At 35.5% G+C, this 12750-nt stretch overlaps 1 protein-coding gene across 5 annotated transcripts in view; it reads left to right on the forward strand.

Annotated features, from left to right (window-relative positions):
• PDE1A (phosphodiesterase 1A) overlaps nucleotides 1-12750 on the forward strand; it is a 200363-nt gene that overhangs the window by 145787 nt on the left and 41826 nt on the right. For 4 of the 5 annotated variants that reach the window (XM_085228207.1, XM_085228210.1, XM_085228208.1 and 1 more), the window contains one exon: nucleotides 2182-2295. In XM_085228207.1, the coding sequence (XP_085084333.1) occupies nucleotides 2182-2295 (114 nt within the window). The remainder of the gene's footprint in view (nucleotides 1-2181; nucleotides 2296-12750) is intronic. The other variant, XM_085228211.1, reaches the window with a different exon arrangement.

Below are 12750 nucleotides of genomic sequence, written 5' to 3' on the forward strand. Positions count from 1 at the left end.
TGTAGGAACGATAGCTGCAGGGCAAACTGCATCAGCTAACTGTGACCTGTGAAGTAAGGTATTGCGAGGTCATTCTTGCTTTCCAGCTCCCTCTGGATTTTCTTTCCTCCTGCAAGCATACAAATAATTCCACATATCTGTCATTTGATCTATGCCCTGAGGAAACAGAGCCATATAGTTAAGAGCAAAATACCCTACAGGAAATTGTAGGATTTTAAGCAATTTTGAACCACGATTGCTGTATTCTAGCCTTGTTCTCCCTCTATGAAATGATGCATTTTTAAATCAGTTTACCCTTCCACCTTGAAAAGTGAAATTCCCAGACGCATTTGATCTGACACCAAGGGAACAGTGCAAATGGTTAAATTATTGGCAAGTTGTAGCAGTGGTGTCCGTGCTCAGGAGAAACTGTGTACATGGCTGCACGCACTGCTGAGAAGCAACTCAGGAGAGTTACTGTGCATGCACTGAGTACTGCCAGCCTGTTTAGTGAATTAGCTTCTGCAGTCATTAGGTGCTCTGAGACAGAGGGAACTAAGTCCTACAAATGCCTCCTTGTGCATAAGGTTGTTTCTGTGTAGGAGATGCACTCTCACAATATTTCAGCCACCCACTTCGACCCTCTGAGAAAAAAATCAACTCTAATTTTCCCATTCCATTTATATGTAATGCACTGTGTAGGATACCAAGTGGTTATGGTTGCTAAGAGCCCTATTTATATTATGCTTGGTACTAATTTCAGGTAAGACTTTGAAGACTGAGGAAGCTGATCTTTCACAATACCATAAGCTAAAATTATGCTTATTTCCAAATAAATATAAGGAAAAAACATGAAGGTGGTTTTATGATGGAATAATACGTTCCAAGTTTATGGGAAATTTATTCCAAACACTACCTCACTTAAAAAAAAAAAAAAAATCATACATTTTAATTAGGTTGAATCAAATATTTTATATGCTAATAAAAATAAATGGACATAAGTCTGCCATAATTTCATTTACCTATTTTTTTCTATTCATTATTTCTATTAATTTTGTATTGCTTATATTTATATTGTGTGTTAGATGTTATAGATTTTTTCAAAGTAGTCAGCATTAGATGACTAATTTCAATTTTTTCAATTCAATTAATTTCAACAGACTTCTGAACTAGAACAAATTTTTTCACATTTCATAAAAGGATTATCCCATCAAAATTGTTAAAATAATAAATGTTAAAATAATTTTATTATAAAAGTAATAATATATCTTTACAAGAATCTGCCTTGTATGTTACAAAACTGTAAATCATTTCAGCTCAGAGATTTGCACAGAAAGAAGAAAATATCCATACTTCTCTAAACATCTTTTTTGTCACAGCTCTGCAGAGTTACTGATAATTTTTTATTTCTCTGCAGTGTTTTGACTTCTCCATATGGTTAAGCTGAGCACTGTCAGAAGTGTTCTCATCAAAGAGTTTAGGAGGAATCTGATGTTCAAGTAGTTTGTCTATGCAAGTTTATTGCCATAGAGGCATGAGTCCATGCATTACAAAATCTCTTTTGGGCGTTTCCATGTTTGTAATGTAAAAGAATGTTCTCAAAACTAAAAGTAAAAGCACACTTGGGAAAATATTTGGATTTTTCTAATGCCATGGGCACCACCTTTCTTCTGGTATAATGATGAATTCTCTGTAAACACAGAGCAGTGGAGCTCCACATTAGCTCATATTCTGATGCAAAAATATACTGGAGGCCAAAATAAAAATAAAGTAATTAAAATGAAGGAAAGTCCATGTGTCGTGGATATTAAAAATATAACCTAACTCTTAAGCAAGGAAAAACCATGTATGAAACTTGCAAAGCTTTATTTATTGTTTAAACAAAACTGGAGACTTAAATATCCTAGCAGTGTCACAAATTAATATAAAATACCTATGATCATAGTTAGCGAGTCCTCTCTAACTTACTGTCTTCTCTTAATGGACCTTACATATTTGACAAGCTGTAAAGAATGAAAAATTATGTGTGAACAATTATGTGTGTTCTCAAAGTGGATTTAAAAGAAAAAGACAGAACATGCATCGGAGGTCTCTTTCTTCGCAGTGGCTATTGCATTGCTTCCAATATTCCAGATGGAAGAAGCTGTAACTAAAATTTGAAATAAGCAATGTGCTGACATATATACACTTTTTTTTCCACAGATTAAGATGCTTGGTGAAGCAACTGGAGAAAGGTGACATCAATGTGGTGGATTTAAAGAAGAACATTGAATATGCAGCATCTGTGCTGGAGGCGGTTTATATTGATGAAACCAGGTGAGTCTGACATGAATAGAATCGTAGAATGGTTTGAGTTGGAAAGGACATCAGAGATCACATAGTTCCAGCCTCCCTGCTATGGCAGTCTGCCCCCCACCAGCTCAACTGCCCAAGGCCCCATTCAATTTGGCCTTGAATGCTTCCAGAGATGAGACACCCACAGATTCTCTGGGCAGCTGTGCCAGTGTCTGACCGCCCTCTGAGTAAAGAATTTCTTCCTTATATCTAATCTAAACCTCCCCTCTTATAGTTTAGAAAAGCAAGAGCAGTTGGGAGTTACATTTTACAAATCTAGTCTTTTGCATACGGTTGTAAATGTTGCGAACTGAAGATCTCTGCAAATCAGAAGAATAATTGGTTGCTTTTAGGTTTTTTAGTGACAAGATTAAAACACTTATAATTCCGAAGATCAGGTGTAACCATCATCTGGAGGAGTTGCTTAGTTTCTGTCATCTTCACTTGCCAGATGTTCAGAGTATAAAGTCATAAGACATTTCTGAATGATGGATGATGGATTTTCTTTCGCACAAAGGTCACACCATGATAATCATACTGAGGACTATGTCACACAAAAAATGAGCTGTTTGGGAATGAAATGCTCACAGATATGAGTCAGGGTATTATAATCTGACCACTAACACTTAAGTTAATGAAAAGTTGTGATTTATTTTATAGTATTTAATTATTTGTTAATATTTATTGTTACTGGCAGTATTAATGGCAATCTTCTTAAATGTGGGTTGACTTGAATGAAATTGGAACTCCTAAGTAGAAGTTCTTCCTGAAAACATTTTAAGATATGTATTATAATTGATGCTAGCTAGCTAACTTACAATTTCATCTCAACGTGCTTAGTTTTTTTTTTTCAAAGCAGAATGTTCTTGTATGAGAATGTTTCTGAGAATGTTTCTCAGTCTGCCAAACACTCTTCGATACTGCTGGAGCACGCATGCTATGTCTAGTCTCAGTCCCATCTGACATTTAGGAATTCTGCCATCATACTAATTATTGCACAGACCTAGCTATCTCATCCTCTCTTCTTGGAAGTCTGCAAATGTGATACTGTGCATAAACTGCAGGTCTAACTTTTTCCAGTTTCTTTTCCTTTAATGTGTATGATTCACACATCAAACCTTGCTGGTTTGTAATTTGGAGCATCAACTATTAGGCAATATAAAGCATAAACATTTGGAAACAGAAGGATGAAAACAATAGCAAATGAAGTTGGTACCAATGCTCTATTTCTCCCAGATTGTACTACAGACTAGGCTAGCAGAATCACTTCTGCTGGTGTCCTGCTCTTAGAGTTAATGCCTGTCCAGTTCTGTAAAAGACGATAAAACTGTGATAAGTGAGGAGACTTCCGGAGCAGCTGAGTCGTAGTTAATTCCATTTATATACCATTACAAATATAATTATTTCAGTTTTGCTAATTGATTTAAGTTAATCAAGCTTCCTTTGTACTGGATTGTATCAAGGACTGGTTTGTGGATTTAAAATAGTTTGAAGTTAAACTGATAAAATTTCTTAGGGAGATGTATAAAGAAATGATCAGCACACTTCTCTTCGAGCGTGTATTACCTTAATAGCACCATTATTTTCCAGTAATAGTTCTAAATGTAAATTCTGTTGACACAGCTCAGGTTCTCAGGAAGCTTTGGAAAATCTGGATCCTCACCTCTGCATCGTGCAATACCCTAAAATCACCAGTGTATAGAACTTCATGTATTTTGCATGAACAATCATGGAGCTGTGTCATAGCTGCACAGTCAGTTGGGAGCAAGGATGTAATTACTCCTTCCATGCACCTCCTAGGTGATTGGGTAAAGTACTCATAGCTCTTTCTGAGTAGTAGCACCAGGACTGTGAAAAATTTTAGTTTCTAAAATAAGGCCTTTATTGAAACAAATAGTATCATTATAATGAGGAACCCAGTCTTTCTAGCTCCGTGTGGGAGTATCAAGAAAAGTAACAGAAATTTCATATGCAGAGAATTCTGGTACACCTGAAAATGCTTAGACTTCAGCAGCAGCAGGTGCATTATTTTCACTGTAAGAAACTCTTTAAATAAGTTTATTGCCCTCATAGGACCTAATGGCAAGATTATTAAACTGCCCAAATGAAAATAAATATACTTAGCTTTATAGTGGTCTAGAAGATTTTTGTCATTCTCAGGCTATTTTCTTAACCTTAGGAGCATTATGATCTCATAATGGTGATTATTTAGATGTTTTCAAAAAAAATCATTAAGTTTGGGAAAGACCACAGGATGTCCAACCTTCATCCTGTGCCCACTAAGCCGTGTCCCTCTGTGTACATCTACCCTTTTCTTGAACACCTCTAGGGATGGTGACTCCACCACCTCTGAGCAGCCCATTCCAATACCTCATTGCTCTTTCTGAGAAGAAATTTTTCCTGATATCTAGCTTGAAATCTTATTTATTAATTGCATTCCATATTTTGCAGAACAATATGATTTTTCATTATAATAAGTCATAAAGGAAATTAATTAAAACTGAGACAGGTGTCTAGTTTTGTTGTAACTTAATGTATTCTTCCCCAACACAACTGCAAACTGAGCTCATGGGCCTACCAGATTTTGTTATCATTTTCTCTCTATATATATACATTAAGCATATGGATTATGTATTTCTTCCCATACCTACAGCTATTTTTCCAAAGTATTATAAATGTAAAGCAATTTTCCTTGCCCATGCTACTTATGGCATGCATAAGTTAAAAATGAAGTAACTTTAATGAAACCAATTCTTCAACTTTTATTCTATTATTTTTAGTGTTTAGTACTTTATATTCCATATTGTCCATTTTGGTTTATAGTTTTTGAATTTATTTTCTGTCTCTGGACTAATGCAATCTCTGTTACATTCAGATTTAGAATGGTGCACTGTTTGGACCTTGTGTTAAATTTATGGTAAGAGTACAGGCTGAGTTTCCACTTTTTTATTGTAAAATACTATCTGTACTACTGTTTTAAATTTTGACACTTTCCCATTAAAAAAAAAAATAAAAAATCCTGAGATTTGATTTACAATATAGGAAATGCAATGATGTCTCGTTGTCCAAAGTATTGCAGATTTAGAACAAAAGGTTCAGTACAGAGTACTCAACTCACATTAAAAGAATCATATTTTGTATTTTACTAAACCACTGCTTACATATCCAAGAAGACCTCAACTTCATTCAGACACCTAAAACTGGATCCTGTCTGTGATGTTCTCTTCCTCCGCCATTTTCTGGGAGACAGAATTAACAGCAGTTGAGAGAGAGCCCTCTAAAGTATCTCCATAGTCAGATTAGGAATAACAGTGAACAGAGAGAGATTTGATTTATTTTGATTGAAAGGCCTGTTTCATTCTATAAAGTTGTATATGGACATGCAAATATGTGCAAACTGGCAGCGCCTTAAGTTTTCATTTAGCATACAACCATCAGCTTGAAATGGGCTATAGAATTCCAACCCTTTAGCTGAGTAAGGAGCACCTTCCTCGGGTCCTTTTACTTTGCTTCTCTGCTGTTCTGTTGCTCTCTGCTGTGGCCTCTGATCTGAGGATAATGTAGTGTTTTAAAAACTGGGTATACATATCCATACAAACTCCTTCTAAAAAATATATGCAGTTGGGTTGGTGAAAAGGCAGAGAGGTAACACAACAGGTTTTAATTACAGTGTTCTGAGAACAGACTCCTTTGGAACTAGCCAGATAGTAGAAATAGCATCCCCAAATTATGAAAAATTGATTTGGGGTAGTGATTTTCAGTATCCTGTATGAAAGATTCTGAGCTGATGGGAAGCTGGAAAATGGAGAGAAATCAGATATATGTAAGTGTTGCTTTTCTCTGAGCTTAATTATCTGTGGCCCCATGTTAACTAACAAGCTTCTTTATCAAACAGTCTTTAGGACTGCTGCATCTGTCAGTATTGAATAACTGTAAGCCACACGAGACACTTCCTTGAAAGAAAACTAGCACTTTGGTCACTGGAGCGGAGGCTCAGTGTCAGCTAAAAATAATCTGTGAACCTCTCACTGTTCCAGCCCCTCAACAGATCTCTGTGGAAGAAGTTCAGACTTACTCAAAAGGTGTTATAAATAATTCTGACAAGTCTTGCAGAATTTTCTCCGTTCGTACCTGACACTTGGCTTGAGGTAGTGGAAGAAGGATTTTTAGAGTCGAACAGGAAATAAATACAGCCTGATAATCCAGTGAGGACAGCTGTTCCGTTCCTTGTAAACACAGCTCTTCATTTGTGCTAAGTGAGAAGAAAATAAGTCAAGTAAAATGTAGATGGAAATGACAAAATTAAGAAAAAAAAGTATTTGAAAGCCAAAAAAAAACCCTGAAAATTTAAACTTACTATGGAAAATGGTTTTAAGTTATTCTGGATAAAGTCAGAATTTTTTGTTCGTATTAAAAGTTTTATTTTTACACTTCATCTGCTTTAATATTTTAGAAAATAGACTTGATTTCAGGAAGATATTTATCTGTGTTGTTTCAATTCCATACATAGATATCAGTTGGTTTTATACTGTATAATACCCTTCTAAAAGACTTCAACCTTTTGAAAACTTTTGACTTAGATGAGTTCACATTTCAGTAATATATGAATGAGATGTGTTTTATATAGCTAGCAATTGCTTTGAGCATCTTTCTTTGATTCATCAAGAAAAAATAACAAATACAAGTCATTGCCACACTCTCGAGGCAGAAAGGAAATCTCATTATGGGTAAGTGGTGTTGTAATAATACATGTCGTCTTTTTGCATGAGAGATCTGGAAGTGCTGGAGGTATTTCAGTGATACCATAAAGTAAACACAGCAGTCTTTTTGAGGAAAAACCCCTTATTTAAAAATGTTTGCATTCGAATATGCATAAACTTAGTGAAACAGGAGGTCATTAAATCCAGTCTTTGTGTCTGCAGTTGTTCTATACACCTAGGACCATACTGAATTTCCAGTGCACTGCTCCAGTAATGCACCAAGTATTTCTGCTGCTGCCAGCCTTAAAGCAGGGAAAAGCTCTGAACAGCGACTATGCCATTTGCAAGAGTTAGAGTTAACAACATTACCAAACATCTACGTGTCCCCTGAGAACACACCACAGAGGTATTTATGATGGGAACACACACTTGTGTATCTGTCATGTGGAATCTAAAGGAGAGGAGAGGAGCCCAGTTTTGGCTAGCTGCTGGTGCTCACAGAGCTCTGCGTGATGAGACCACGAATGGAACTTAGCAGCAGCTCAGTAACTCAGTGACATTCTCCCCCGCTTCCTGGAGATTCCAAGGTGAGGAACAGTCAGTGTAGCCAATTCAGCGCACAGCTTTGGTTACGTTTGCAAGCAGGAAGAGGCTGTTGCCTGTTCTCAGTACTGCAACAGACCAAGCCCATGGCAGCTGCTCTGTCTGAGACTAGTAATTAATATTTCCCAAAATAAATGACTTGGATACTTATTTGAAACCCTTGTGTCTTTTTTCACTTTGTTGTGGCCATTGATATGGATTTAGCAGCTTCTCTATATTTTAAACAAGAATGCAACTCAGAGAAGGCTCCATCTTATGCATTTCTTTATTATTTCATTTTCACAAGTTAATTTCACATTAGCGTTAAAAGGCTCTAAGCTACCACTATATCAGCATAGAGCAGCTGCTGCTTAGCATCACAGCAGGAGCTGATTGCTTGACATTACAGGGCTGTTTGCCTTCCAGTCCCACTCACAGGTACCAAATCTAAGTTGACTTTGTGAATCGTAATCAGTCTACTGTTACAAGAATAAAACAAGTGGAATGGGATGCCCTATTTGGTAATTATTTGCCAGATTAAAAAAACTGGACTTTATGACTCCTGTCTGAGATTACTTAGTGGAGGGGAAATTGAAAGGGACAATTATTTAAGCGTGAAGTTAAATCAATCTTAAGTATTCATGATCCAACAAGCTTGCTATGAGTGTGTATTGCTGTCCTCCGTATCCAGTCCGTCATTAAATATACATTGCTTTGTCATTAATAAATATGTCGTATGAAGAAAATTATTCAGTTCATCTATTAAGTGATTCTATAAGTGATATTTAGAAATCACTGAGAAAAAAAGCTTATTGTGGTGAGAGTAATTCAGTGTGTTCCAGCTGTGTAAAATTTAAAATAAACCTCCAAAGGCTTTTGTACTAAACCAAGGGCTTTTCTGAAAGGAAAACTTAAAACAGCATCAAAATTATGTATAAAATCTAAAGTTACTGACAATCTGTTAACTTTGACTAAAATTCTGCAGAGCAGTTCAGTCATTTAATAAATGGCCTGACTACATTTTCAGAAAGTTATTGAATTTTTATATCTCAAAGTGATTGATGTCAATTTATTTGAGAGTCATGCCCTGCTGTAGGTCTTGTTCTACAGAGCTTCTGGAATTAAAGCAATTGATCAAAAACAGGAAAATATATAAAGTAACAGATATACTCCTGAAACATAATATTTTTTTAAATAATGGATATCGTGACCTGAATTTTAAGACTATTTGATGGCTAGGTCTGCATTTCTGTATAGAAAAGATAGTTGAAAGGCAGTACCTATCAAAAATTGAATATTTCCAGTGATGATGGCCCTTCACCCATTAGTTATCTGCTTTCATAATAATTGTACTTCATCCAGAGTCTTTGACATTTGCTGTAATTAATTAATAGATTGCAACAATTAATTTGAAGTTCTAAATCTGAGGACAAGTTTTTTGAAGAATATGCTAAATATTTTAATTGTGCAACATGTTGATTGGTTCATTACTTATTTAGAAAGATTTTTATATACCTGTAATGGGCCAGAGTCATTTTTGCTGTTTGCTTAATCTTCATTGGTACCCAAGTTAATCTTTTACTGAAAGTAAGTGGAAATTGTACCATCCTATGAGGATGTAAATACTGATTAAAGATATTGATTCATGCTCATTCATGAAGATAGTGAGACACAAATAATTGGGAAAAATGTGAATTGCCTATTTGGGCTATAAATTCTTTACCTGTTTCTAGGTCTTTTTCTAGACCTAGAAGAGGAGTTTGGTTAATTTACTGGCTAGATCATTAGCTTGATTAATTAGCTACGCAGTAAAGAGCTAATACTTCCTTCTCTCATCCTTTCCCTGGATCACATAATGCTCATCTGTGTTCTTTGAAATCTTTCACCATCTCAGTTAAGTAGAATGACTGATTGGCACTGGTGTGTTTTTTTTAACTCCTCAGCTATTATCTAATTTTTCTTTTTTTCATTTGCTTTTTCATCTTCTTCTCCATGGTACATTTGATATATTCCTAAGGGAAAAGAAATATTCTTCTGACTTGTTCATTACTATATTTAAATTTCTGATTAAATGAAAAAAGAGCTAGAAATGATCACTGCTTAAATTTTGAAAAATTACTTTTGATAGAAAAACACAGTACTATGACAAGAAAATCAGGTTATTAGTTACTAAGGCTGCAGTATTAATTGACTGCTAAGCTGAAATGCCATGGGCCATATCTTACATATTCCCACAACTGTCAATGGGAGCTCCACTCATGGAATGAATAGAATTAAATAACCTAAGCCTCCCCCTCTTCTTCCCACACATATCTCTTCCACACATTGCATGTGCTTAATAGGCTAATGATATATGGGCAAAATAAGTGCATGTAACCCTGAAATTCTGACTTTATATTGAAGAAAGAGTACTTTCTGTGGCACACATTGTGTTAGAGCATTTTTCTTCATTGTCACGAGCCACCTGTGAAGAGACTGCGTGGTGACCAGATTTGCAAATCCCCCTTGTTAAGTTAAGGTAAAACGATACTCAAGGTCCAAACACAGTCATCAATTTTATTGAGAATCTCTGTACTACAATTATCTTAAAAGTATTGGCACTCTTACAACTATATCTGTCTAAGATGCACAGGTAAACTATGTGATTTTATAAGAAATTCAAATAAATGTTGTATTACTTACCACCTTTACAGGGGAAAAAGAAAGGAGAGAGATGGAGGGTGGAGTGTGGAGAGAGAGACAGAGTGAGAGACAGACAAAGAGATGACCAGTCTAGGTTCCAGTGTTTGTCCAGCCAACAGGGAGGTCCTCAGTCTAGGAGAGTGCTTGTCTAGAAGCTTCAAAGTATTGAAGCCTCAAAGCCCTCCAGAACTTCTCTTAGGCTTGCTTTCATGTGGGGTCTGCCATCACAAGTTTGTCAGTAAGTTTGCAACAAGTTTGCAGTGGACAAGTTTACAGTCTGAACTGCTGCAAATGAGAGTTTGGGACTGGGCAAGGCTGTCCTATCTCTGCAGGGCCCCCTCCACCCAACCACATCTTCAGCCTCCAATTTGTTGTCGGGGTAATGGTCTTATTTAGGAAGTGTTTGAGCCAATTCCAAGTATACCACAGATAATGTGTTTTTTGTTGGTCTGCTATATTCATTTATTAGCATTTTTAAGTTTAGGGGAGAAAAAGCTAAATTATGTGCCTTGGTAAATTAATATGTGTTTTATTAAACTGAAGTTTAATTTGAACTGGAGTTCATGGTTTGCAATTCAGTGGTATTTGCCTTACTACAGTTTTACTTTGAGGTTCAGTTATGAGAACAACTGTGTAGCTCTAACACAGAAAGTAAATACCAACCATCTCAGCACTTCAGTCAGGTTGGTTTGGGGAATGAGACTATGGATCTTGCAACTGCTCCATTCCAAATAGTTCCTAGAGATTCTATCCTTCTATTTAGCAGTTGAGATCACTTATTATTTTCTTCATCAATTTATCCAATGGCATTTTTGAACATACGCAAAGTTTTTTATTGCAAAAGCTTACAAAAAACTCTGTAGTATTTGGAAAGAAGATCAATGGTTTAGCAGTGTTTATCTCTGTCTTGACCTCATCTTCTGGTACTATTTAATCTTTTTCTTCTCTTTTTTAACGTAAAGGCATCCCAAATAATTTCCTATAAAAGTAATTTACATATTCACCTGTGATTCATGAAGCAGAAGGTTAGAGCAAGAATTCTAATAATAATAGAATTGCAGAATGAGAATTTATAAATATATTTTTTCCTTTTATCTGAAGAATAACTTTCAATATACAAAACCCAAGCACCAGTAGCTGCCTACTGAGTCACTGATTTTACTGGAGCTCTTGGAAGCTATCAGTTCTAAGCAGATACACATTAAAAGGCCAGTAATTTAAATGCTCAGGAATAAAAATATTCTCAACGTATGCTTCTGATCATTACTTTTTTTTCCCAGTAGTTATAAAAAATGTTGAATTGTAAAACTTGTTCAAAGCAATGATGATAATGCTCAGTGGTTGCACTGAAATGATGTGATCATAAGCCTTCTGGAAGAGCCAGTCTTTGTTTCTGTTAAGTTTTGAGCAACAGAAGTGACAGTAAAAGGCACAGATGTGTAGGAAAATGGGCTTGATCATCTTCTTGGTATTCAATGATTTACACGCTTAGAATCTTGGCCAGCATCTAAGATTCAAAATGCAATACAAAACCAATATCTGTGTCAAAAAATAATAATAAAAAAAAAATGATGCATCAAAATCAAAACCTCATCCTAGCTGCATGTAAAAGCTAATTTTTGCTACTTACATAGAGTAAGTAGTGAAATACTTCTTGTTAGTACTTCTTGTTAATACCTGTGATTTCTGATACTTTTGCTGAAAGTTCTTTGTTTTACTTCTAGTAAAATTTGTGTGCATTTTGCAAGTCAGTAAAAGTGTTGATAAAACAATATGAAGTTCTTATGTCACAAGGCAGACATTTGTGAAACACATACGTTATATACACATCAATAAACAGCTGAAGTGTTTTCATAATCAGTAAATAAAAGATGAACAATTGAATATATATTTTGCAGGATCTGCAAGATGGAATATGTATGCTATCCACACCTGTGGAAATGTAATGGAACATAGTTTCTTTTTTGGTCCAAGTAGACAAAAGTAACTTTTCTAGCAATGCACATGCCATGAATAATTTTTCCTTATGTGAATTGTATTATTCAAAAGGTCAGGAAGATGTACAGACTTGCAGAAAATAGACAATTACCACTCCGTGCTTCCTCTCCTTAAATGCTGTTTCATTCAAGCTTCTGAAAGAAAGCAATTATCACTGAGAAGTAATTATATGTTTCTATGTTTCTATGTATCTAATATGTTAGAATGTGTTCTAATCCAAGGGATCTGTAGGAGCTGGTACAAAGGACTGTGTTTACAACATCATTCTTTGTTACAATTGCCTTTTTTCCTTACCTGAGCAGGAACCAGAGACACAGGTTTAACCTGTCACTCTCATAAAAGATAGTTCAGTCACCTCTCATTACAAAGGACTGGTGTCATGAAAAAACCTGGATGTTCAAGAAACCAAACAAAAAATCTTGATTAAATAAACACTTTCTTCAAATTCTGATTTCTCTGTTCAGTCTTCATAAAG

This window comes from Meleagris gallopavo, chromosome 7 (assembly GCF_905368555.1).
Source record: "Meleagris gallopavo chromosome 7, MGAL_WU_HG_1.1, whole genome shotgun sequence".
NCBI classification, from domain to species: Eukaryota; Metazoa; Chordata; class Aves; order Galliformes; family Phasianidae; genus Meleagris; species Meleagris gallopavo.